The sequence below is a fragment of the Lutjanus erythropterus genome, chromosome 6, assembly GCF_056507025.1.
Source record: "Lutjanus erythropterus isolate fLutEry1 chromosome 6, fLutEry1.hap2, whole genome shotgun sequence".
NCBI classification, from domain to species: domain Eukaryota; kingdom Metazoa; phylum Chordata; class Actinopteri; order Lutjaniformes; family Lutjanidae; genus Lutjanus; species Lutjanus erythropterus.
In genome coordinates, this window is record NC_139322.1 from 33,371,307 (window position 1) to 33,399,191 (window position 27,885).

The 27,885-nt window shown below is 39.8% G+C and overlaps 1 protein-coding gene across 11 annotated transcripts; it reads left to right on the forward strand.

Annotated features, from left to right (window-relative positions):
• The first annotated feature begins 71 nt into the window (after positions 1–71).
• LOC146325611 (ral GTPase-activating protein subunit beta-like) lies at positions 72–27,837 on the forward strand. 11 transcript variants are annotated; one of them, XM_084721730.1, is made up of 33 exons: positions 72–209; positions 1,981–2,201; positions 5,170–5,372; positions 5,547–5,713; positions 5,803–5,989; positions 6,276–6,407; positions 7,069–7,247; positions 7,943–8,011; positions 8,503–8,654; positions 9,167–9,404; positions 10,028–10,063; positions 10,897–11,098; positions 12,502–12,669; positions 13,468–13,582; positions 13,752–13,899; positions 14,034–14,098; positions 14,209–14,353; positions 15,822–15,952; positions 16,827–17,009; positions 17,197–17,345; positions 18,925–19,112; positions 19,272–19,375; positions 19,555–19,710; positions 19,881–19,946; positions 20,928–21,137; positions 21,416–21,574; positions 21,795–21,963; positions 22,104–22,226; positions 22,337–22,473; positions 22,700–22,808; positions 23,026–23,104; positions 23,939–24,087; positions 25,506–27,837. In XM_084721730.1, the coding sequence occupies exons 2-33, from the start codon at positions 2,025–2,027 to the stop codon at positions 25,697–25,699; spliced, it is 4,689 nt and encodes a 1,562-aa protein (XP_084577856.1). In that variant the 5' UTR covers positions 72–209; positions 1,981–2,024; the 3' UTR covers positions 25,700–27,837. The 11 variants fall into 11 exon arrangements, with proteins under 11 accessions (XP_084577856.1, XP_084577858.1, XP_084577859.1 ...); XM_084721732.1 differs by having other exon boundaries at positions 19,558–19,710; XM_084721733.1 differs by having other exon boundaries at positions 15,831–15,952.
• The last annotated feature ends 48 nt before the right edge of the window (positions 27,838–27,885 follow it).

Sequence of the window (27,885 nt, forward strand, 5' to 3'; positions counted from 1 at the left end):
GCAACATCAGGTCTGATGGTGCAGTTGCTGTATCAACCCAGTAGGGGGCGTCAATCTACGGATCCTGTTTCCCGTTAGCCCATCAAGCTGCACTATCCAAGCCTTGACATTGCGAAGATGGAGGCTGTTATGTTGTAGACCAGGAAACATAGACAGCACAACCTGCGAGTTTCACAGCTCTGTTATGACAACATTTCCAGCTGGTCCAGGTAAATGAAAAAACCTCCGATTACTCAGCTAGCGTGCAAACGTTAGCGTCAGTGGAAAGTTAGGTAGCTAGCACAGATGACAGCAGCTCAGCTAATGTCAACGATAGGGGCTCGCGCAGCGAACATTAGCCAAGCTAGCTAGCAACGTCGGATCAACTATAACGTAGTTTGTGATAACTGATAAGCTAGCACACATAACCGTCTGGTTTTCTTAACGGCAGCATCTTGTCTTATCCAGAGAGACAGTCTTGTAGCAGAGAAGCCAGCCAGCTGCTAACTTCAGCTAATGTCATCAGCAAGATGAGGAAGATGTTTTGATGTCACTGCTAGCTAACATTAGCGAGCTAATCATATTCAGAACCGTTTCCTGGTTGTGATTCCTCGGCTTGTTACCTACCCGAGGTTAGGATAAAAATAGTTAGTACGTGTCATTCCGTAACTTGGTTTAGGTTTACGGAGAATAAAACAAGCCTTTTTTAATATTAAGCTAACATATGCTATGTAATGCTAGCCTAAGCACTTTTTGTTTTCTGTGGAGGGAGAGAGCGTAACGTTAGCAACGATTTGCTCTGTTGGATGGGTCCTGTTTACTGTCAGACTGTTTACCAAGAAACATTTATTTTTGCTATTCATGTAACTTAGTATGCAGTAATGCAGTTTAGTGTTTTGTCGTTGCAAACGTTAAACACGCATTATGCATCGTTTGTTTCTGCATTCTCCGTCAACCAAAACACACAAGATAAATAAGACGAGAGTTAACCAGTGAAATGAGATAAAGTTTAACTAACAGCAGAAAGAATGAGCAAAATTAAATTTCCTGGACTGATAGTGGATAATAAGTTATGCCGGAAGCCACACATAAAATATATTAGAGTATTATTGCTGTTTAATAAAACTCTGAGTGCCTCAAATACATTAAAAGGTCTGTCCAAAGGTGTGTATATCTGTATATTCATCCGCCCCCCTCAAAAAAATTAAAAGCACTAAGATCTAAAGATTTGTTCAACTTATATCATATATATAAGAAACAAAAAAATCCCATCAACTACACAGCAGTATCCAGATGTTGTTCCACAGGAGAAAAGGATAACACAATTTGAGTGGAATTTGTAAATTCAAGAAGAAATTAGTGAGGGATAATGCTAAAAGTCAATTTATATCATATGGAATGGATGATCGGAGATGAGGAACTGCCATGGTAAGACAAGACAGGATGTCTAGGTTGATTTTGATTTGTGCTGTTTTGTTTGTTGTATTCTGCTTATTTGCTCTTGCTGTGTTATGAATGTTAACTGTAGTTTGATTTGATTGAACTGTGTTTGGTGAAAACTGGCTATATCACAAAGTTTATTGATGAAATATAATAGGTGTCTGTGTGTGGGGGTGTTGTAGGACTAAGTATTCACTTCTTCCTACTCCTTTTAGTACATGAATTATTAATTATGAATCTTCTGAACATTTGCTGTTAAGTTTATATGTTGTTCCTTGTATATTTTATCTGTTTATTTTTTTATATGTTCAAAATAAAATCCAATCAAAGAAATAACATTACTGCTTGATGGACCTTTGAAAGTTTCCAGATCAACATAATTAACATAACAAATTTCAAGTATTTTTCTCTGTTAGCAGGGTTACGCATTATCAGTATTGGAAGAAGCCTTCTCACAACAAAGGGCATAACTATATTGGTGAAAGATATTGGCTAAGTAGCGTATTCATAATCCCCCCAACTTGCCATACTGAGTTGACTCTTGGTTTTGTGTGTCTGCAGGTGGAGGCAGGAGGTGCAAGTAGGGTGCAGTAGACATCAGCAGTATGTACTCCGAGTGGCGCTCGCTGCAGCTGGTGGTGCAGAGTGACCAGGGCCACCTCAGTGTCCTGCACACATATCCCACCACTGTGGGCACAGAGGTGGCAAATGCCGTGGTCAAGCCTCTGGGCACAGCTGTAAGCCCTGTTGCCACAGAGAACATCCTCAAGACAGATAAGGAGGTGAGAAAGAGGTGTACACTGTTCTGCCTTTGTACTATGCAATGTTTGACATATTGTAATGCTTTGGTAGTTTGCCAAGCTTTGGAGAGCCTGTCAGCTTTAAAATTTAGTGCCATATGATTTAAGAGGGGTTGGTCTCATTCCTCTATCATAATATGTATTTTACACAACACCAGTTACAAGATTACATTTAAAAGGCCTCTATTATTGTCAAATTGCTTCTCATTTGATGAGAGAAATTAAAGTAAAATAGACATTTCAATCTATTTTTGCAAGTACTTAATAAAAAAGGTGGGCTATAAAGCAGGGTTACAATTAGTAAAAACTCAAGACATATGAGTTCTTTAATTGAGATTAAGCTACAAATATCAGTTGTTTGAATTCAAATTATTTTTACTCTTCGTGATTATTGTTTGTTGCTGTGATTTTAGCCATAATCAACTTAAAGGAACAGCCTCCTAAATTGCTGGAGTTGTCTTAAGTGCCATATGGAAGCTGTACCAACTAGATGCTATTAACATATAAGAGGCCAGAGTCATAAAAACAGTGACTCCCGCCCACTCCATTCAAATGGAACCTCTTTTCCATATTTCTGTGTCATTACTGTGACAGTTAATGTTGAATTAGCCAGTGCAATTGGATAACTTTTTTTAGAATGTAAACAATACACCAAATAAGTAAAATATATGAGAAATATTTGCAAACGCATAAAAGAAATGATCAGGTTTGCACACCTAGATTCTGGCTTTTTCTCCTGCCCTTCCGTCTACACACTCAGTTTCTGTACATGTGCTTAATCCTTTCCGGAAATCATGTTTCTAGCATGGTCACTAGACATTTTTGGGACAAAAACCAGTGCTATGTTGGATTTGTGCTTTGTATCAACGTGTCATGAGCTTGCATGCATTGTGGAGCAGGATTTAAGCAGAGTCCTTTTTTATATTTGGCTTTGTTTATCGTATCCTTAATCCTTACCACTTTCACAGTTCCTGCCATTAAAATCAGGGCGTGATGCTGCCACCACTGTGTTTCACTGTGGGGATAATAATACGCGTGTAGACTGTGATTCACCCGTTTTAATCCTTGACATCGAGGCTAAAGTGTTAAGTTTTTATGTCAAGAGATCAGTCTCCTTTTTCTCTCATGCTCTCAACGTCCATTTTAGTGCCATTAGTCAAAACATAGTTGGGCTGTGTTATGTTTTTACGCAGGAGTACCATTGGCACAGCTGCTCTAGCAGTCTGTAGTGAAGTGCTACAGATATAGCTTCCCCTATCTCTGCAGGAAGCTTAGGCCTGAAACACAACAGTCACCTTGTGTTGTTGTTGTCATAGTTCCCCCTGCACTTCAACTTCCATGTTGATGAAAAAGAGTTTGGATACTATGTCTGTTTTTATTTCCTACTTATGTTGTGCATGGATTATACAAGGAGAATACTTTGTAAATGTCTGTTTTTGTATCATAAAGGCTCAGAGGCTTATATTAAACAGTATATTCAATGATCAACAACATTAATGTGTTTAATGGGGATGTCTTAAACCCTTCAGTAGGATCAGGGCTGAGACTGATTCAAGCTGTTTTTGATGGATTGGTGTCACCTTCAAAAACTATGATCAATTTCAGATCCTTTTGTTTGCGTGCTCCGAATACTCCAGCTGTCAAAAAAGTCCCCCTTGTGGTCTCCCTCCCTTGTGATAAAACACACACCGTTGTGAGCGAGCGAACTGCAGGGTTCACAGAAAGCCTGGAGTTTCAATTAATGATTTGACAGCATGTGTCAGGAAGGGATGTGAAACGAGCTGCGTTGGGTTAAAAATATTTCAGCAATGTTTCTGAGGTGCACCGTGCATCTGAAGTGCTGCTGTGGCTTTGAACTTCACTTCATGCTGAGGATAAAGCTCGGATAAACCTTCCTGCCACTACTGATCCATGCTGACTCTCCCCTGTCTTACACAAAACACTGTAGGAAATCATACAAAATGTACAAGAGACTGTCAAAGGAGAGCTGCAGGCTTTATATTTAGGTTGATTTGAGGCAAAGTATGTAGCTGTATTACATAGCTCAGATACATAAAAATACAATTTTGATGGGACTGAAGACATAAGAACTTGGATCAGTATTTTGGGTTTGACATGTACATTAAATTTTACATGTAACATTCACTGTGGATTAGGATCTGATGTTCATTCATTTTGTGCCTTTTCTGTTTTTGATAAAGCAAGAAACTAAGAAACTTGGTAGAGAGAGGTGATGTATTGTTATTGCCTTGATAATCTTACCCTAAACCTTTGGCCTTTCTTGTTATGAGACACTAAACCAGAAGTGCTAAACTGCTTATGGTTATCACATGACATTATGCAGACAGACACAAAGGCGCAGTAAATATCACAAGAATGGCAGCACCTGCAGAACAGGACGTTGCTGAAAATATGTTTTGAGAGCTGTCATTCTGTCTGTGCAGTGAAATGATACAATACAGAGATGCATCCTGCTCTTGGAATCTATCGCTCCTCTCAGTTAAGTGCCAACATGTGCGTGTATGTAGCTGTGACCAGCACCGCTGAATATAACAGTGACATTTCTGTCATAGGTGTAGTGCTGCCAGGGCGCAATGTAATGGCACTCCACCACTTTTTCTCCTCCAAGTGAGGAAATAGTGTTTGTAGTTTGCAAAATCTGTTTTTTTTTTTTTAAGTGCTTGAAGTTCCAACCACCACTAAACCGTATGTCATGTAAGAGAGCCAGTAAAAACAAATGAAATAGTTGTCATATCGACATTTAATCAATGAGATAAATGTGATTTATCTGACACTGGCCAGCTGGTCACTGGTTATGACCAATCATGCTGGAAACCGTCTGGTTCCGGTCACCAATCAATCAGTCGGTGCATCTTTAGCTGCAAAAGAAATCAAGAACTCACAACTTAAAAACTTTCACGTGGACTGATGAGAATCATTTGGTTCCCAGGTGAAATGGACCATGGAGGTGCTGTGTTATGGCCTCACCCTCCCCCTCGAGGGGGACACCGTCAAGCTGTGTGTGGATGTGTACACAGACTGGATGATGGCCCTGGTGTCGCCCAGGGACTCAATTCCTCAGCCTGTGGTCAAGGAGCCCAATATGTACGTCCAGACCATCCTCAAACATCTCTACAACGTCTTTGTACCGAGGTATGTCAGAAGTGTTCACAGAAGAGCCTTTATCTCCCATTAGCCATAGTTTTTAATGTAAATTCTACATTAATCTTTGGCTACTGATGTCACTTGTAGTGTCTCTTATTTTCTCTACACTCCTCTGATTTCCTCCGTGTCCCCTCATTTCTAACAATCATTGTCTCCCTGCAGGCCTGAGCAGCACAGTCTGAACCACATCAGGCTTTGCCAGCAAGTTCTGACTGCAGTCCAGAAATTGGCACGAGAGTCTGTTTCCATGGTGAGGGAAACCTGGGAGGTGCTGCTGCTCTTCCTGCTTCGCATCAACGACACATTACTCGCCCCGCCCACAGTTGGAGGTATGCCTTGCTCTGTTCCTCACGGCCTCTCTTGCTGTATTTACTTTGTTATTAATAATGATTACTAATCCATTTTTTCCCTCTTTTAGTTGGGGTTGCAGAGAAACTGGCAGAGAAGTTGATGGCAGTGCTGTTTGAGGTGTGGCTACTGGCATGTGCCCGCTGCTTTCCCACGCCACCATATTGGAAGACAGCGAGGGAGATGCTTGCCAACTGGAGACACCACCCACCTGTTGTAGAGCAGTGGAGCAGAGTAGCCTGTGCCCTGACCTCCAGGTTAGAGAGGCAGTAACTTGACTTCATGTGAATTTAGTTGTGAAAGTGTATTTTGTTTATGTTTGAGGTATTGTTCAGTTGTCTGATAAGAGTTAAGATAGTTGGTCACTTGGCTTGTCTAACCTGTTTAACTCTTGTGTCCACAGATGGGAGAAGCAAACTTAAGTTTGATTGAAACTGTAGCGGCCTCTGAATATATTGGTGGTTGTACCAAGGACAGTAGGAAACAAAATAAGTGCTTGTATTCTCTACTGAGAGTGATTCCTGTCTTACTTCTTCCATCCAGACTTTTGCGCTTTACCCATGGACCATCCTTCCCACCTTTCAAAGTTCCTGATGAAGACGCCAACCTGATTCCTTTAGAGATGGACAACGACTGTGTGGCACAGACGTGGTATCGCTTTCTCCACATGCTGAGGTGCATAAACCCTAATTTTTCTGGGTTCTGACTTGAAAAAGAGATGCTCTATCCCCATTCAGACTAAATTTAATGGAAAGAGATACATTTTTCATGTGTTGTAATGGACAGAGAAGTTGTAGCACAGGATGGAACTGAAGTAGCACCTCTTATGACCTTCTTAACATCAATTATTTCCCTTAAGTACCCTACTTCCTGTTTGTGAAAACAACATTAATACAGTTGCTGGTATTTTTTTCCTTTTTTCATCCATCCTTCCGTCCTTTTCATCTTTTACTTGTTTTCATTCATTTTCCCCCGTCATCCTTCTTTCCTTTCGTCTGTAATTCTCACAAACTGCTCCAAAACATCTTCCTCATGGTGGCACTGCAGCCACAGACCACAGTTTGAAAGTCATTCTTTGTCACAGATCATTTAAAAATATTTAAAACTATCTCATTTTTCTTTTGTTAGTTACAAATTTGTTCAGGATTTCAAAATTGTCATGATACCGTCCTGTTGTAATCCTAGTGCTGACAATATTAAATGTCAGAGAACTGATTCCAGTCTTTCCAAGCCACGTCAGAAGTAGATATCAGATCTATCCAAGTAAGCGTTAGCAGCATCTGCAAGCTGTTTTGGTTAATCCATAAATTTGCTTCTCTCTCTGTTTGTTTTCTAGCAACCCGGTGGACCTGAGCAACCCTGCGATAGTGAGCACCACTCCAAAGTTTCAGGAACAGTTTCTCAACTCCAGTGGTATCCCTCATGAAGTCGTGCTGCATCCATGTTTGAAGCAGCTACCCCAGATCTTCTTCAGGGCCATGAGGGGTGTCAGCTGTCTAGTGGACGCCTTCTTGGGTAAGAGGATGCCAAGTTAAAATGTAAATGAAGTGCCGTGGGACATTCAAGAAGGAGTTACTTTTTGTAAATGGTAAAAAGCCAGCAGAAACAGAAGCTGGAAGACATGCATTTTTGCACATTTTAGAACAGCAAAATTTGGTAGTGCTACAAAATCTGTTCAGAATTTTTTAAATGTCCCTACCTTCTAGCCAGCTACGTGGTTCAGCAAGGTAACACATCACATTCAGCATGCCTTTATTATTGTCAACGTTACATATTTGTAGCATTAAGATACAAGATCAGTTTATTTATCATTATACAACAGGTTTGTATCGCAAGATTTAGATGTATTTCCCTCAGATTTTCAAGGCATGCAAATGAGATGTTACAAATAAAAGCAGACACAGTGATTGTTGTGATTTATCAAGCAAATCTCAAGTTTCTAAAACTTAATTTTCACTCTGTATTTAAATCAAATGATACAAATGGATGTAAAAATATGTGTATATGTGTTTAGTAGTGAAAAAAAAGTAATTTAAACAATTGACAGCAATACCAAGCATTAATTTCTTCTAACAGTTTTACTCCTTTCCAGTTCTTATTTAGGTACTTCTTCTGAGTAAAATCAAGAATGGAGAATGTCAGTCAGTAATCCCTGTTTTAAACATTTGAATAGAAACATGTCAGTGTGTATTTTTCTCTTTACACTGTAGGTGTCTCTGTTGAAAAGAGAGATGTACGGGAGAGGGTGTTCACTTTTTGTCCAGTGCTGCTTTCTCATGGTACAGACATCAGCTCATACGTCATATAATGAGATGGGCATAAGATGGAGTCTATTTATTGGTGGTGATGATATTAACAACTGGGGTTAGTCTTGTAATAGGGAAATGATATGTCCCAAACATTCAGAGTAAAGTACGAGATCAACAACTAGGGGCGTCTTGGGGCACAAACGTCAATCAAGATGAATGGATGTCAATTATTGCTGATTTATATCTAACCGTTGTCTTGCATGTCTGTGAATTAATATTATCCATGATCAACTTACAAACTCTGAAGCCACTTCATTTTCCTCTCTCTCTAACAATAGATTTGAAAAAATGGCTTCAAATGATTGTATTTACCCATAACATGTCTTGTCCACTGGGAAAGTGGCGAGATGAAGATTCTTTTTCTTGTTTGCTGACACTAATCAGAAATATTTATCTCCCCCTGCTGTGGAGGGAAAAACACTAAATTAAGTCTCCAGCTCATTTCACGTTCCCGTCCACAGGTATATCACGTCCCAGAGCTGACAGTGCCCCGCCCACACCAGTCAACAGAATGAGCATGTCCCCGCCCCCCTCCATCACCAACACCACGCCCCCTCATAGCCGCAAGCAACGGCACGCAGGGGTGACCAAAACCACGAGCAAGAGTTCAACTGTAAGTTAAAGTTTAACAGTTTAAATACCAATTAAGAAAAAGTGCAGTTTAAATTATTGTTGTATGGCATTATTTGCAAGTTGAGCTACAGACAGAGCAGAAGTGATACATTTGTGACACATTTTTGATTTTAAACTCTTTTTTTTGTTTTCCAAAAATAGAATTAAAGGTTCATACACACCTTAATTTCAGTTTCTTGTAAACAGGTGAGTAGGAGGAAAATCCATTGGGCAGTGTCGCTCTGCATACTGTCCTTTACTTGTAGTAAACTTTTAAGAATAAGAAGAAAGATAAGAATAAAAAATTTCAGCCCTTAGACCTTCATCTGGTAAAACAAGTAAAGTTCTTAAAAGTTATGATTGCAGGGATTATTTGGTGTATTGTTTTTTTTGAAAATGTTGCATATTGTACCTTCAACTTAGCGTTTGTACCTATGATCTGTTAATCCCACTTGTCATGTTGTCAACAAGCAGCCCAACAAATACCTTCCCCTGTCCCTCCCCACCCTGCAGAGCAGTGGTAGTCAACCAACCAAAGCATCCCAGCAGCAACAGCAGCAGCAGCAAACTTCGTCCTCCCCGACCCTTCTCTCCAGCCCCAACCAGAGCAGCTGGGAGTCTCGGCCCCTGCCGGCCCCAGCGCGGCCGAAGGTCAACAGCATCCTCAACCTGTTTGGCCAGTGGCTTTTCGATGCCGCTCTGGTCCACTGTAAGCTCCACAGCGGCCTCAGCCGAGACCCCAGCATGACCGGTAAGAAGCGAGACGGGGGCTAATAGCGTTTCCATTTATGCATGGGCAGGTGGGTGTTTTGTTGCCGTTCGTTAGTACGTGTTTTTGTGAAGTTATCTGTGTGTTTTTTGGTGTCCGTGTTATTTTTTACTGTATGTCGTTGGGATATCCTTTCCTTTTTCCACCATTTTCTCTGAAACTTCGTTGTGCCTTTCTGTGTGTGGAGGGCTTGGTTAGAAGTGGCCTGGAATGAGATTTCCATCTGATTCTAATCCATTTACATCTGTCAACTATTGAAACCTGGCTAAAAGTTCATATAGACTATTATCTTATGCTTAGGACTTCATATAGTCATTTTATTGGTAAAATTATTACTAGATAAGTCAGTGACAGCACATACAGAACTTTTTATTTAAAAAGGAATTTGGCTCATCATTGGCTCTCCATTTATTTTTCTCTTTTTGGTGTAGTGTCCTGCACGTGTCTACCATGTCTGATTAATGTTAAAGAGTTGTAATGGGTCAAAAGTCATGTATTGAGGAGAACAAAAAAGAAAAAAACAATTCATGCTTGATATGAATTGATCCCAAAATATTGGATCTGCTTTGATTTTGTCTCTCTCCACTATTTCTGTTATCTTGCAGCCTCTTTTATCCAAATTCTCCTTTCTTATAAATCTTGTAAGTAGGAACGGCAGCTTTTTTTCCTCACTTGATTTGCGTTTCTTGACAAAATCTTCCTGCTTTTTAGTTGAGTTCCTCATGGTCATCGCCCATTATCGCCATTGTTTTCTGTTCCCACTGCTTGTCATATATATAAAAAAGTTCACCAGCGTTCTCTCAGCGTTTCTCCAAAGGTGATGGAATGGGTTTCACCAACTGACCACTTGTCTCGAACCATAACGTTGCCAGTTTGTGACAACGCCACCCCCCGTTTTTAAGTTTTCATTTTCTATTCCTTTGGGTCACACTAATCCTTATTATTTAGTTTCAGACCCCCCCTAAAGTTCAGCATTAATGTTTTTGTTTCTTGTAATTTTCCTTTTGTATTGTCAGTTCACTTGAGTTTTGATTTTATTGGTTTGGTGCCTCAGTGCATGAAGTGAATGTTCTGTACCTGGAGTGACAGTCATGTGTGCAGCAGCCAGGGAGCTGACACAGGGATTTTGCTTTGTGGTCTTGCAGCTGAAAACATTTTATTGCCAGCACACTACACTTCTGCCAGTATGGCAAACTCTTTGTGTCAGAGAACCCTTTTGAATGCTTTTAAATGATGTGTGTATGTGTGTGTGTTTGCAGTCATTGAAGTCTTTGTTCGCTCTTGTTGTGACAGCGATTAAATGTCTGCTTTATGGTGCTTTTGTTTTTCAGATTTTTACCGTTTACTTTTTACTGTAGCGTGCATATAGTAGCTACATGTCTATGTTTGCCTGTTTCTCATACATGCATGTATATTAATGACCACATTACAATTCAGGGTCCTTTCATTCTCTGTCTCTTCCCACTCTCTACAGCAATAGCCACTCAAGTAGGTCTGGAGCTAAGAAGGAAGGGCTCCCAAATGTCCACCGACTCCATGGTGTCCAACCCCATGTTTGATGCCAATGAGTTCCCAGAGAGCTATGAGGCAGGACGAGCTGAGGCCTGCGGGACTCTCTGCCGTATCTTTTGTAGCAAGAAAACTGGAGAAGAGATTCTCCCTGTTTACCTGTCCAGGTAACATCATCAGGTTTTTTGTAATCTTACCAATAAAGGTCCTCTGATCAGGACTTTTGGGATAGTTTACTGATCACCGCTCAATGGAAGCAGTATCAGCCGATAACAATCATTGATCGTGAGGTCTGTTTGAAATCCTCTTGGTATTGTGTAGTATTACTTTTTTTATTCAACTATTTCTGAAGGGATAGTTTTCTCAAAGATGAAAATTCAGTCATTACTTACTCACCCTCATGCCCATTGAGGGTCAGATTTGTTTTATTAGGCCACAAAACACTGCTGGAGTTTCACAGGAAAATAGTTTTGCAAAATCTCCCAAACAATTCAAGTGAATGATGACCAATTTTCAAACCTAAAAAAGAAACATAAAATGCCTCCATAGTGCTTGTCTGGCATGATTCAAGTCTCCTAAAATCCTGACATGCCATTCACTTGCGCACACACACCGTCACATTACACAATGCCCAGTTCATGAATGTGGCTCCAAGCTGAAGATCCACAGTGAAGATTCGAGCTAAAAACATTGCGTAAATCACTTCAATCACAGTCAACGTGAGGGTGAGTAGATAATGAATGAATTTTATTTTTTGGGTGAATTATCCATTTAACAACACTGTATATTGAGTACAAATGCAAAGCAACTTTAATTTTCACAGAGGTACTTTGGAATCTGTTGTACAAGAATATGTTGAGTTTGCTGATGACATTTTGATAAGATCTTTTTTAAATAGAATTTAAAAAATCTGCCTATGTCGAAATGAATGGGCTAATTTTGTGATGTTAACTTCAAATTATTAAAACTGCTTAGTGAAAGAAGAAACTAATGGCAGATGTAGGCCTATGTATTTCAGCAAAGGAAAATAAGAAAACTTTGCCATTTAAACCACCTTTGACTTAGATAACCTAGATTTCTGAGTTTACAAGGTGCACTTGAATTCACCATGAAGTCTCTGTTTTCACCTACAAGCATGGCCGTACAAAGCAATGTAGATTCCCGAGTTTATGAGGGGCACTTCAGTGAACCTTGAAGTCCCTGTTGTGTTTGTCAATCTGACACAGACAGCAGAGGACAAAAACAGCACAGATGTAAATGACACCAAAACGTGCCAGAGACTCTCAGCATAGTTTTTTAGGGCATGATTATTTTAGTGCAACCACCACCCACCACTGTGGTGGATGCTTTATCATCGGCTTTTCTGGTCTTTGTAGAGACTAGCAATCAAGCTATTCAGAACAAATACCAACTGATAACACTCGGGGGCCGATCAGTCACAGCACCCTTTCATGCCATTTATTCTGACATTATCATCAGCCTAAACTGTGGACATGCCTTTTTGGTGTTGATGGCTGTTAAGATGTTAAACTGTGCCAAACTGTAATTATTCCTCTTTCTCTCTCTGTAGGTTCTACATGGTCCTGATTCAGGGTCTCCAAATCTCCGATTTTATCTGTAGACCAGTTCTGGCTTCTATCATTCTCAATTCTTCCTCTCTCTTCTGTACTGACCTGAAGGGCATCAATGTGGTCGTGCCCTACTTCATAGCTGCCCTGGAGACTATTGTACCAGACAGGTTGGACTGATAACGTCTTACACAAATTTTGAATCAGTTTCCATGTAATTGGTATCTTTTATTTACCAGTTAGTGTTTTCCGACAGAATAATTTTAGTGAGATTAAATTGTGATTATTGTCTTTATTATTATTGTCCTTTTAAAATTATTTTTATATCTTTTAGTTTTTGTATGAACATAGAACAGTTGAGTTCTGGGACATTACAGCACAATCAGTAAAAAAGAAAAAAGGGGCTACAGTTCAGAATGAATACAGTATAAAAGGCTTCAGTCAAAGATATATGATTATAACAATTCCATTTTTCTTAGTATTTATTCCCCTTCTCCTTTTGAAGTCAAAGAGTGAAAGTCATTATATCCTTTGACTGAATAGAGGGCAATGGCAGGAGGATTCCTCTGGAGGCTGCATCTTGTAATAGTTTTCTTTTTTTGACTTGCAGCCATAAAAATCTTCAAAAGGGATATGACGCTTTTACTGAAACCTTGAGGAATATTACTTATTTGTATAAGTACAAAAAGTTGAAACAGAAATCAGATTTCAGGTGCAGAATCTCAGATGAAATGGCCTACTCCTTTTCAAAAAGACTTAGCATATACACAAGAACAAACAAAATATGTGTATGGTCCACTGAAAAAGACCCACACTCCCTCCTGCAGGAGGACCACCTAAATTGGATCTCTGGTCAGGGATCATAAAGTTACAGATCAGATTTATCCAGTCGAAGTCTCTCCATGATGAGTTATTGAGGTAGATGTCTGAGTTTTTTGAAGTTCATGAGATTTGTTTTACTTGTACAGGGAACTCTCCAAATTCAAGATGTATGTAAATCCTACCGACCTGAGGAGAGCCTCCATCAACATCCTGCTTGCCATGCTGCCGTTACCACATCACTTTGGCAACATCAAATCAGAGGTAACACCTTTGTTATCTGCTCTGGTGTTCGTGGTGTGAATTGAATCAGTTTTTTTGTTATCACAGCTTTTCCCCAGAGCTTATGTTTAAACCTTTTCCACACTGTAAAACCTTTTGCTGCTAAAAACAAGGATGTCCAGGTCTTAACCATGTTGATGCTGTGCTTCAGGTTCTGTTGGAGGGAAAGTTCAACGAGGAGGACGGGTGGCCTCATGACCAGCCCGTGTCTTTCCTCTCCTTGAGGCTCCGTCTCGTCAATGTCCTCATAGGAGCACTGCAGACTGAGACTGACCCCACCAACACACAGCTCATCCTGGGTATTTACTTTATCTGTTTATTCATCCTTTCCATTACCATTTTGCTGACTTTAACTATATTAACTGAGTTGATATAGTTATAGTTAGTTAAGTGGTTAAATTTTTAATTATTGACCCGCAACTTCACCCCACAGGTGCAATGCTAAATATTGTTCAAGACTCAGCACTGTTGGAGTCCATTGGTGCACAGACTGAAACAGTAAGGCTCAGATCATTGCTGTTATCTGCTATTAAGCGATTAACATTTAATGATGCTAGAAGCAGTGTGATAAAGTGGACGTTAAGACTGCTGTGTTTTTGTGGTGGTAGGGGAGTATAGATGGGAGCCACATGACTGTGAGGAGTCAGAGTCACAGCCGCACCAACAGTGGCATTAGTTTCACAAGCGGTGGCAGCACGGAGGCCACGAGCCCAGACTCTGAGCGTCCTGCTCAGGCTCTGCTCCGAGACTACGGTAAGAAGCACTAATATCTTTGTGCTCTATGAATTAACACAAGGTTGGCAGCTTTGCATAACAGGCTTGCTGGAGGTTTATTTCACGTGATCTGTACCTGCTTGCTGATCAGTGCAAAGCATGTAACTTATTAAATTAATATGTTTGTTCTGTATAGCTAACGTGGTAACGGTGATATGCCGAGTTAAGAAGCGTTGGGTAAAATGTCTTTGTAGGTGAAACAAAAATGAGTTGATGTGATGCTGTGCTGTTGAACAACTGTTGATTGCTTGTCTTTTCCTCAATAGGGCTGAGCGATGTTTAATTAAATTAATGTGTTAGACATGATGTGAGAGGCATTTTTTTGACTGAGAATATAAAAGATAATCACCTGTGCCATTTAATTTTACCCACAAGTTATATATTCACTTTCACTGAGCACTGTGCCGCTTAGAGGCGACTTGTCAAGCAGGAAATGGAGGAAGGCTGGGTTCGGCAGGGTTCCTGTGGGACAGGACAGTTACATTGTGTTGTGAGCCTCAGTACTGGACAGGAAGATCCCGACTTGAGAGTGCGGAGGAATCCGTTGGCAGTTGTTTCATAGGTTACCATTGATGTAGCATGATTTGGGATTTTTTGATCCTCATAAATTTAGAAAATCCAAGGACTGATTTCTAAAACTGGCGCCAGTGTCACAGGCTTTACCTAAGGGTGTGTTATTCCCACTGGTTAATACTTTTCTTCAGGAAGCCGAACTATTAAGGCAACATTGCATTCTTGTTCAATGCACTTTGCTTTACTTAGTTTTGGAGTGATTTTTTAGTCCTATAGATTGTAGGTTAAAGCAACTACAAGGAACTTTCCCATGTGTTTCTACTGGAGGCCCCTGTGGAGAAGAGCGGTAGTGTTTCCACCATCATAACTGCCAAATCAAAAGAAAAATCTCCTGTTTCTTCTTAATTGGCCAACAAAACTTAGTCTGGGAAAAAGTAAAAAATAGGCTCTTCTAGTCAGCATGGCGTTAATTGTTTTATCTGATTTTAAGGTGAATATGACCTGGTGACAGGAATTTAGAATAACTATATAGAAATAGTCAGTCTTCTCCCTGATGTTCTTTTTTTGCTTATGTAGGTCATATAGAAGCAATAATATTAAATTCATAACCAATTGAAAACTCTCTCTAGCACATTTAAATAAAGTAATGTAAAACTGTAAGGTTTTTAACAAGTTTGCCTTGCTTTGGATGATTATAGAATTTATTTTCTTTTAAAGTCTTTCAAAGATCGCTCAGCCCTATCCCTCAGTTTATCTACTTGAAGTACTTGAAGTTTTCCTCAACATTGTGTGCTCCACTCTATTCTAATGCATGTTTTCAACTGGGCATCCAGGACATTTTTCCTGTTGTCCTGTATACTAAGCTGTGTTGCCTGAATCCTGCTTTGCTCTATTCTTTGCGGTGTTTGGTATTTCGGGGTGTTATATGGTTTAGCTCTTCCAGATACGGCGGCAGGCCTGCTGGTGCGCAGCATCCACCTGGTCACCCAGAGACTCAACTCCCAGTGGAGGCAAGACATGAGCATTTCACTGGCTGCCCTGGAGCTGCTGGCTGGGCTCGCTAAGGTAAGAATATACTGTCCAAACACCACAGAAACTCAGTGTAACCATCTGTAATCAGTACAAAATGGCCAAGGCCAAGGTGAGACTGTTGAATGACTTTCAGTTCACCCATGTTTCCCTACCAGAAGCTGTCATACTGTCACTTCAACCTACACCGCCATCATTTCATAAAACCACAGCCCAAATCCTGTATTTGCTTCTCCAAGAAGTCTGCAGAAAAATCTCTATTCAAGAAATCAGGTTTACTGATTGCTTTTGCCTGTTACCAAGGCAACGGGCGGCTTCAGACTAACCTGTTATGTGGCTTCTTAATTTGATCTTAACCCCTGGTTCCATTTACCCAGTGCAGCTCCTCACAGTCCTCACAGAGAACACAACTAATGGTGCTTTCAGGTGGTTCATGTCGGTTTGTAATTGTCACAAGGGAGTTTACCTCAAACTGTCTACACAACACCACAAAATACCAGAATGAGAGAAGTTTCTGGAGACTGTTTCTCTGTCTGGTAATGGCTGTGCAGTTGTTTCAAGTTAACTAGTGCACCTGCTGTGATATGCTGCTGTGAGAAGTGTCAGTTTCCAAAAAGGTTCGCATTAGTAAAATAGACTGTAATTGGCTACAATGGCCGATATCACACAAACAGAGAGAACTGAGGAGCAGAGAGGCTGAGGTAACATTGAGGTTACATAAGGTTATTTAAATTTATATACAGTAAATGTTAGTTTTAACAATACTGTAATCTAACTTTTATTTACAACTGCAGATGTGTCATAATTTGCTTACCAAAGTCAACAAAGTTTGTTCAAAGGCGCATGAAATAAAGACTTGCATAATGTAGCTTATGTACAACATCTTCCTGTAATTTTTGGTCTTAATCAGGTTAAGGTGGGAGTAGACTCTGCCGACCGTAAACGTGCCGTCAGCTCTATATGTGGATACATTGTGTATCAATGTAGCCGTCCAGCTCCTCTTCAGTCCAGAGATCTGCACTCCATGATTGTAGCTGCCTTCCAGTTTCTGTGTGTGTGGCTCACAGAACACCCCGACATGCTGGATGAGAAGGTGTGTTTCATATGTGGTTTGGTGAGAGAGGGGAAGAATTTTATTTGGGAAAACTACATTTCTACTAAGAAAATTGGAAACCCCGCTATTTCTCTTGAAAAAAATTATTTAGCGAGAATTTTACATAAATGTTAGAATGTCCACTCCCACTCTGAGATTCTGTCCCTTGTCCTGTTTTTTGGGTCAGGATTGTTTGGTAGAGGTTTTAGAGATTGTGGAACTTGGCATCTCTGGCAGCAAGTCCCGACAGGAACAAGAAGTCCGACATAAAGGGGAGAAGGAGCACAACCCAGCTTCAATGAGGGTGAAGGACGCTGCTGAGGCGACTTTGTCCTGGTGAGACTCATTAAGTTTCTACAGTAGTAGCAAAGCATATATTTCAAAATGTCCTTTTGTTTATCTTGCTATTTAAACTGAATTAAATAAAAATGAAAATTAATCACTTTAGAAGAGTCATGTATATCTGCTCTGTCAGTTAAGTGTCCTGAGCCGTCTTTATAAGGGGAAAAACATACCTAAAAGGGAAAGATTGACCTTTCATAGATGTTTGTGTCCCATCTGTGTACAGGCATGCTGATGGGTGTGTCTCTATGTATGTAGAAGGAGAACTCCTCTGGATATTGCTACTCAAAATATTATATAATACATTTGCATAGAACTGCAACCGTCACCATTCAGTCATCTGTGTTTTGGTGACAGAGTGACATCCAGACAGCAGTTTATGACACTGACACAAAAGAGCCATGAACCACAGCAGACAGTAGCTTTTCAGCCGTGACGCCTCCTTCTTATCTACAAGTAAAGACACTTATCTTGTTTTGCACCATGGTTGTTGACAAACCAGCACGCAAATGTCCATCTTAGAGAAGTGCATTTGTACTCCTAATGTTGCTGTGCAGACTTAATAGCTGCTAGTCAGTTGTAGCAGTTAGAACAGCTTGTCATGATCCAGATACCCAGTGACACAGTAAAGACTGTATCTAATAAAAAAAATCAAATGTATCTTTTGTCAAGGAGCGTTGACTGACTGGTACAGTAGAAAATATCAAAAGATTAATACAGAGAGAAATCATATCACCATAAGTGACAAAACGTAGCTGGTAGTGTCAAGGTCAGTCAGTCTCGATGCAGAACGGAGCAGTCCTTTTTACTTGAATCCATCTTCTTAACATTACACTGTTACCAAGGAGCAGCCCCTGCTGGAGGCATATAGACATTTTCTTTAAATTGTAGTTGTAGTAAAATTGAAATTGAAGTGTAGATTTTTAGTTCATAGTGTTGACATTTGAATTTTAAATCAACTTTGAAAGGCTGTGGGGGTTTTTTGCATGTGTATTAATTGCATGTAAACCTAGTATTTCTGCACAGTTGCAGATAAAGATTAGTCTACACTAATATTATTAGTATTATACTATTTGCAGAACTATATTCCAGTGGTCCAAAAGTCAAAATCTTCTGAAAAAAGATTTAATCTTTTCCCAAATTGCTAGCATGCTGTTTTTCCTTTCAAACACAGCATTTTTATTTTGGTACAAAGATTGCTCTCTGACACATACCTGTATAAACAGGGTGATACAGCAGCAATCTAACATCATCATACATGACATTTATTTAACCACAATAACAAAAAAAATCTATTTTGGCTCAAATAAAAGAGACTAATTTAATTAAGTGAATCACTTGTTCAAATTGAGGATTTTATTTGATTTTTAATTTTTTTTTATGTTGTCATAAAATATAACAGACATGTCAAAGCAGTCAAAAACCTCCATAGATGCTTTGAATGTTTAAAAAAAGACATCAGGTACAGGCCTGACTATGTCTCTGCTGCTACAATGACCCAGTCATGCTGTACCAATTGACCCATTTTCTGTATATTTATGTTCCTGCTTGTCTTGCTGTGGTGTTCCCCCAGTATCATGCAGGTGCTGGGGGCCTTCCCTTCTCCCAGCGGGACCTCCTCCACCTGCAGTCTGCTGAATGAAGACACCCTGATTCGCTATGCCAGACTGAGCGCCACAGGAGCCAGCAACTTCCGCTACTTTGTCTTGGACAACTCAGTCATCCTTGCCATGTTGGAGCAACCCCTCGGCAATGAGCAGAGTCAGTAGCTTATCATCCTTCCTTTAATGTCATACTGGTTCATTGGGGTGTTTTAAATGTATATGTATAAAGATGTTTAGATTTAATGAGTTAAAATTAGTAAAACATCAGGCATCAGGTCTTTTTTTCTCCTAAATGAGAGCATCTTTGTCCTCACAGACCCCAGTCCGTCAGTGACGGTTTTGATCCGAGGAACGGCCGGCAGACATGCCTGGACCATGCAGCTCTTCCACCAACCCAGAGGAGCTCGGGCCAATCAGAGGGTGAGATCACACCTTTGATTTCTGCATCATGAAAGACCACAATGCTCAACTGTTAATCACTTCACAACTGTTGTAACAACACATATGAGAGTTTTGCTTTTGTAAAACTTACAGTTCCTCAGTTGTTATGCTGATAACACAACTCTGTTCTCTGTCTATCTATTTCTCTCCTTCCACAGCAGGTGTTTGTCCCTGAGGGCCGTCCAACGCCCAACAATGATGTGGGGATCAAGTACAACGTCAAGCAGAGGCCTTTCCCCGAAGAGGTGGATAAGATTCCTCTTGTCAAAGCTGATGTCAGTATTCCTGACCTGGATGACATTGTCAGCAAAGAGGTGAGATTTGTTTCCCGGCCCTGTCATCGATCTTTTATCCTCATGATGATTAATCACGTAGAGATTAAATTATTCTGCTGCAGCCATGAGCTAAAACAAGTTTGTTGTCATGGCTAAAATAGAGCCGTGCAGTAAAGTAATGACCCATATCTGTTATCATACAAACTCAGGTGTGTTGTATGGGCTGGCAGGATGATTCGAGAGCAGCAAATACACTGATGAGTAATTACCCACACGTGAGTTGTTGGAGAGATGAAATTTCACTCGGGTGTCTCTTGGGGAAAAAGGGTCCACTCATCTTGTGTGGTGACAAGTGATGATCGTTTTGTTTGGTTTTTCAATCAAATGCCAAACCCTTGCAATAATTTCTGTAGATTTTAATGCAGTCCAAACCCACCACTAACTGCGGTATGAAATATAACCATAGAGTTGAACCAACACGTGTCTGACGCTGTGTTAAAGGGATAGTTCGGATTTTTTATGGCGTGTTGAATAAGGTACTTGTATAGTCATTAAGTGTATTAACTACAGTAGATGGTGGTCGGCACGCTCTTTGTTTCAGGAAGCGGCAGGAGTCCCAATGTAGGATGGCAAGAAATGTACTGCTGTGGATTGTGGGTCATTAGCAAGTGTATTTTAGCCACCTCAAAAATGGCCCACCTAAAGACAGTCAGTATCAGTTTAAGTTTATGCTATATTTAAAATAATTGAACCGTTTATGTTGCTACCAGACACACAACAACACAAACAAATGAACAGATTGAGGCAGCGGCAGACCAGCAACTCCCATGTCTTGTGGGGTAAAATTAATGTTTTTGTTGAAGAGTTTGGTTGGTTAAACTGATTTTTTTAGGTCAGCCTTTCTTTGGTGGCTAATATATGTTTTGCTGCTGACCCTGTCCCAGCATTGCATTGCTTAGCTTCCGTACTTTAATGATAATCCAAACTGTCCCTTTAAGAAGGTGAACATTAAAAGCTTCACAAAGATTGGATTCATTGAAGAGCTGTTGTACAGGATTGTATTGTACAAGTTTTGCCAATGAAATGGGAACTCAAACCAGTGTACAGATGCACATTAATTACTCTTTTACATCAACTTTGGGAGGTGACACAATATTTGGACATTTGGACTGTGGGAGTATGGATTCATGCTGAAATCGAGTGCTGCTCATCAGCCACAGCCTCTTTAAAATTCCCCAACCCCTTCTTCTTTTCAGCTGGAGGTCCAGCATGACAAGCTTCGTATCCTGATGACCAAGCAGATAGACTATGAGAATGCCTTGGAGCGGCACAGCGAGGAAATCTGGAAGTCCAAGCGTTTCCCTGACCCACAGACAGACTGCAAACCCCCTCCACCCTCGCAGGAGTTCCAGACAGCACGCCTCTTCCTCTCCCACTTCGGCTTTCTGTCTCTGGAGGCACTCAAGGTTGGTAAACATGATTTGTCTGAGGTTTTTCAAGATAAAATGTCTTTGATTGAAGCTGCGAAAAGTATTTTGTGCCTTTATTAAATTGTAATAGCTCTTCAGCTACTTGTACTTGAATTTAGTTGGTACTTTTGCCATATTTAGTCTGTGGAGTGAATAATAGTAATAAATGATAATGCTTTGTAATGTGTAAAATGTTCATGTTACATACATTTATAACATTGTCGTTGTTAATGCAGTTCATTTAGAATGCATGTGTATGAATTTATTGTTGATAGGAGCCCAACAACAGTCGTCTACCTCCTCATCTGATTGGCCTGGAGTCGTCGCTGCCAGGGTTTTTTGATGACATCAGCTACCTGGACCTGCTTCCCTGCCGACCATTTGACACTGTCTTTATATTCTACGTGAGGGCTGGACAGAAAAGCAGCCCTGAGGTGAGAAAAGTCCAGCTGATTGGTTGTGGCAGCACACAGCAGATTTTGTATCAAATTAAATGATAAACTGTGATTGCCATTGATAAATTATCGAACTGAAATGAAATGGTTTTAATTGAACTTGAAAATGCACAGATGTTGACCTTGTTACGTCTTTCACTATGTTTGTGTGAAAACCTCTGAATGAGAACGGATGTGTTCACATGTCTGTGGTTTTCAGATCCTGAGGAATGTGGAGTCGTCGTCCAGTGTCCAGCCCCACTTTCTGGAGTTCCTGCTGTCCTTGGGCTGGCCTGTGGACGTGGGACGCCACCCAGGGTGGACGGGACACCTAGATACTAGCTGGTCTCTTAACGCCTGCTCCGACAGTAATGATATACAACAAACAGGTAAAAGACTTAGCTAATTACTGCTTTAGATCTGAGGAAAACTGTGGATGAAAGCATGGCAACTGTTACCTGCATGTTGGATATTCATGATAATTATGTCAGCATTGATCTTCTGTTTCTTCTTTTGTTTTTTACTGTAGAGGAAGCAGCTACACCCGAGGACACAGGAGGCTCGGTGTTCAATGGGGAGAAGAAAGTTTTGTACTACGCTGATGCTCTGACAGAGATTGCCTTTGTTGTTCCGTCTCTGACAGAAAGTTCTGGTCAGCACTCGCTCCCTTGAATATGAATTGATACATATTGTATGTGATGAAAACCCAGTGAGGGACTCGGGGTTGACAGAGTTGCCATTTGCTCTTTTGTTGTTTCTCAGAGGAGTCATCAGTGCACAGTGACTCCACAGTGGAGGCAGACACCAACACAGACCTCATGCCTGGTTTACTCAAACAACCCAATCTCACACTGGAGCTGTTCCCCAACCATTCTGAAAACCTGGAGACTGCCAAAAAGGTAAATGTTCCTGTGGGTGTATCTGGACTTAGAGCTGCAACAATTAGTCTTAATCAGTTAGTTGATTAAAAGAAAATTGCCAACAAATTGTGAAAATAACTAAAAGATGAATTGATAAAAATGAAAATAATAGTTGTTAAATATTCCAACCATTACCAGTGATTATGATTTCTGTTTTATGTAATGTTTGATTAAACCTACGCTGTGTGTTTTATGATTTCTGTAGCTGAGTCCTCTTGTGAAGACAAAGAGGTCATCAACTGGAAAGTCCTTCCCACCACTGGGTCCTGAGACGAAGGTGTTTGTGGTTTGGGTGGAGCGCTTTGATGATATCGGTAGGCACACACTCCTTGCTGCACTCCTGTTCTGTAATTTGAGACCACAGGATTCAAATGATAGAATATATTACTTCCCACCTTTTCTTCTTGTTTAGCCAATTGAGTTACTCCAAACAAAATCTTTTGGTGTAAATTAATCAAGATCTGTAGCCTTAAAATGTGTCTGGTAAAAAATGTTTGGATTGAGGTACATGAATGTTTTTGTGTTTTTTAGAGAACTTCCCGTTGTCTGATCTCTTGGCGGAAACCAGCACGGGTTTGGAAGCTAGCATGAGCAACAGCACTTCCTGCAGGTATTCACAAGTTTGCAGTCACTTGCTGCCAGTGTGGAGAACATGCGGTTCATAAGTTAGTTCTGGTCAGGTGCAAAAATGAGGATATTGGTGGTGCAAAAGAGCATGTACTCTACGTCTGTTTCTTACGCAGGATATTAAATGGTACATGAGCACATACGTGCAAAACAGGAAGTACAACATGCAGCGTGTGCAAAAGCAGGCAGAGAAAAGGAACTGAGCTGTGACAGTGGTTACAAGTGTGAAGTGACACAAAGGAAAGTTAATTTTTTGTGAAATGAGTCACACTTACATTGTTGAGATAACACTGAGCTCCTTGTAGATATATTGACATCAACAGCAACCACAGACCTCAAGCCTCAGACAAATTTAACTGGTTTCTATGTAACCAGATGACAACAACAGTGCTACATTTGAGAGGGTGTTGTCTGGAGGAGTGTGAGCTGATGCAACGGTTCATTTCATTAGTGACGTAACAATTTGTGGCCAGATCCCTTGAAAGATAATGGGTGGGTGGCATTTGTAAAGATTGCTAAATTAGCTTTTTCCGCATTTTCAGTTAAAATGCAGAACACTGCACCAGAGTTGGAGGCCAGTCAGTGTGTGCATACACACATTTCATTTCATTAACACTTAAGTTTAGTTAGGTTCTACATGATTGCAGTCTGATCTGTCATAAATGAGATTATCGGTTGGTTAATGGGGTGCTTTTAACCTGTTTTGTATTGTTCCACTGTTTCTCAAATATTACTCTATATTAATGTATTGTTCTAGTTTGTTACACATTACCTACATCATCTCGCTCTCTGTTTTTTCCCATTGTTCCTGCTGCAGGTCAGGGTTACTCGAGAAGGACGTTCCTCTGATCTTCATCCACCCTCTGAAGACAGGACTCTTCAGGATCCGTCTGCATGGAGCTGTGGGGAAATTTGGCATGGTGATTCCCCTGGTGGACGGCATGGTGGTCAGCCGCAGAGCGCTAGGTAATAGCTCACACGGCTCTTTGTTTATCCCTACTATTCTTTTTTTATCATCAGAAAGAGCAGAGGCAACAAGTCTTAATGCATCACATAGTATCCACTGGGAATCAATTAAGTTCATCGATGAGCTTACTGAAATAATGATATGCACACATTAATGTTTTATGGTTGGCATCTGAGCGTATAATGAACAGGAAACATATTCCATTTCATCTATTTATAGTTTATAGTTTTATAGTTAGTTTATAGTTTTTTTTTTAAGTGTTATTTGTCTTCACAAGTGGAAGCCTGCTTGTTGGGTACACAAGCTACAATCAGTTAAATACAGACTGATGGTAAAAATGTCACAATTTAGTAGTACCAGGAATGAAATCAACTAAAACATATATCTTTCCTATGCTGGTAAATAACTTTACCCTCACAAAAAAACAAAAAAACAAACAAATAAACAAAAAAAAAAAAAAACAAGACAAACATCATTTGGCTCCAGTGCATGTAATGTCACTCTTGGCCAGCAGATGGCATAGTTGGAAGCTCTGTTTGACAGTTAACTTTGGCTCTCCAAAACAAGAACGTACAAGAGAAATATATCATTAAATCTATGCAAGAACAACACACAAAACTTTGACAATTCTTTGATAATGAACAACTGAATGACTTCGATTTCACTAATGTCAAATCATAGTTGCAGTAACACATTATAATCATTTCATTATGCATTACAACCAAATTCTAAAGCATTATAATAGTGATTATAATGTATTATTGTAAAATGGTTACAATGCATTACAACTGTGAGAATTATAATATACTATCGATCCAAAAAAAAAGTCAGTGAGTGACCAGCAATCGTCAAGTATTATGATTACTTAACCATTTAAATCATTGCAAAATGGTTTGTAATGTGTTGTGATTATTGTTATAAAGCATTTTTGAATATTATTGAGTGATTATAAGGATAATTAAATATTGCAATAAGCACAGTATAACATATTATAAATATGTTTATAATGCATTATAATGTATTATCAGCATGGGTGTTATAATGTGTTATGATTATTGCTATAAAGCATCAATATATGAGTGTTTATAACTATACATTCCTGTAAGCACAGTTTAATGCATTTTAAGATAATGCATTATAATACATTATAGACATGGGCATCCTAGAAAGTGTTACTAAATATATATTCTCTTTGTCTGTAGACAAGGCAGGTAGGATCATATTTCAATCTCCTTCCTGCCCTATTTTTGTTTATCTTCACTACTTTTATCTCATGAGAAGATGCTGGTGTTATAAAAGTTTGTACTTAATCAGCTGTTACAGGATTCATCCATTTAAACAAATCCCTTTTGTCTCAAAACTGTCCTGTTTGACTACTTGGATCTGATGAGCTCTTGTCTTTGCATCTCTCTCCCAGGGTTTCTCGTGCGCCAAACGGTCATCAACGTGTGCCGACGGAAGCGTCTGGAAAGTGACTTGTACAACCCGCCTCACGTGAGGCGGAAGCAGAAAATAACTGAGATTGTCCAGCGCTACCGCAACAAGCAACTGGAGCCTGAGTTTTACACCTCGCTCTTCCACGAGGTGGGGGAGGGAAAGCCTCACCTCTAACCCCCCTCTGTCCTGTCCTAACACTGGCTCACAAGTGCACACAACAACACACACACACAGACACACTCTTATCCTATACTCATTTACAACTGTGCGTGCATACATACACACACACATAAACACACACACTCTCACACACACAGAATCTTTATATTTATACTGTACTGTTTTGTTATTTATATGAATACATATATCAACACTGTCTGCCTTTGACTCCGAGAGCAAAGTGTCAAAAACCATGCCAAGGTGGAAAAAGCTACATTTCTATGTCGCAGCCGCTCATTGAAGATTTGAATGGCTGCAGCTCAACAGTGACTGTCTCTCCTCATTTAGGTTCATGCTTTGTGGCAAAAAAAAGTTTCTGCTTGTCCTTAACTGCAATACAATAGTTACACTGTTGGCCTTTCTGAAATTGTACAAAGTTTGTCCTTTAAACCCTGTGATACGAGTGAATTTCATGATGGTTTGGTTAATACAGAGTTGTGTCCAAAATCCAGAGCTGCATATCTGTTTTTGTTGTAACCAAACAGATTTCTGGTTGGATTTTTGCCAAGGAGATAAACATGTAAACGTCATAAAATGTTTTATAAAACACACTGCTGCTTCTGCCTCAAGGCAGGTGGCTTCAAGCGATGAAAGAAATGATTGACAGCATTAACCCATAATGTAATTTTACTACAAATTCTCATCTACATGCAGAGACACCTGCTAAAGTCTTCCTAGTGCAAACAGACATTCGGCCATCGCAGCAACTGAGCACTCATATTGCTGTTGAGGATTTTTTTTAATTTTATTTTCCAGTTGATTTGTAGAACATTTATTATTGTATGTGGGTGTCATTTTTTGACACCTGCACTGTCTCCGTGCCAGTCTGAAAGTCATCCCATCTCACAACAGCCACTGCACTGTTTGTGTGTTTGTGTGTGTGTGTGTGTACACATGGCCACATGTATGCTTGTTCAGCCAGTCAAATCATTTACACTACAGAGAGTCACAATGACCCCCTAAAACCCCCACAAAAAGGCATTTAAATATGAATTCTGTCACTTTAAATAAACGAGAATCTCAATACAGTGCCGAAAATTTCAACTTTCTCTGTCAAGACGTAACCCTAGAATTGGTTTACTCTTAATGCTTGGTAACGTGTGAGTTTACTGATAATGAGAGTAGTTACACAGCTCCTGGAGTTTGCACTTGATGTTTGCAGGGCTAACATGAAATGACCACAGAGACATTTAGGTCGCTGCCAACGCCAAACAGAACCATAGCACAGCTGAAGTGTCGCTCCTCCAAACCAATGAATGGTGATTCAAAGGCCAAAACACTCAATGTAGCTAACAGACTCACATTTTGGCTGATCAGTTCTCTTTTTTGCAAATTATAAACCCAGACAGAGAAAAATTAACATTGTCATTTATATTTTGTTTGGATAACATTCATGTGCAGTTTTGCCTTTACACATTTAGTAACTTTCTTTTGGCTTCACAATTTGTTTCACTTGTTTACTCACTGTACTTTGGTTTTGATTCAAGCCCTCTCACTGTCTGCCTGTAACAATGTGAATTTATTTATCACAGAGATGGAACAGGGCAAACACCTCTAGTTTCTTTGTTATATTGGAAAGTCTTAATGCACTGAGCACATTTTATGTTTATTTTCTATTCTCTTTTGGTTACCTTACATGTCTTTTTGTACTTTTTGTGCATTTTTGAAAGAAAAACCCTGCTGAAGGAAGAGTTTTATCTTGTGAAATATGAATGAAGAAGAGGTGTCGTGGAGTTTTTAACCTATCATGTCTAACTGTGTGACTCACTTTTTATGACCGTGCTTTATGCACATGCCTTTTTTTGGAAGGAAAAAGTACATTAAATATGCTTCAAAGAAACTACATACAATCAGTCATACATTGTATCCTATGTTACTCCTCTGATGTTTTGATCATATTTAAGGATTTGCCATGTACAGAAGCGGAGGATGATCTGTAAATATATGATAGTGTAAGGCATTTACAAGTTGTCTGTTGCATTCCTCATCTGAGATAGCGAGAAAAGTTATGTATGTATGCAATTATGTATGGGAGGATCACAATGGGTATTGAATGTAACATGCATCAATTAAAACTATTATTGACATTTTAATTTCTCCCATTCCTAACACTTGACCTTTTGTTCACAGCATGTGTAAGA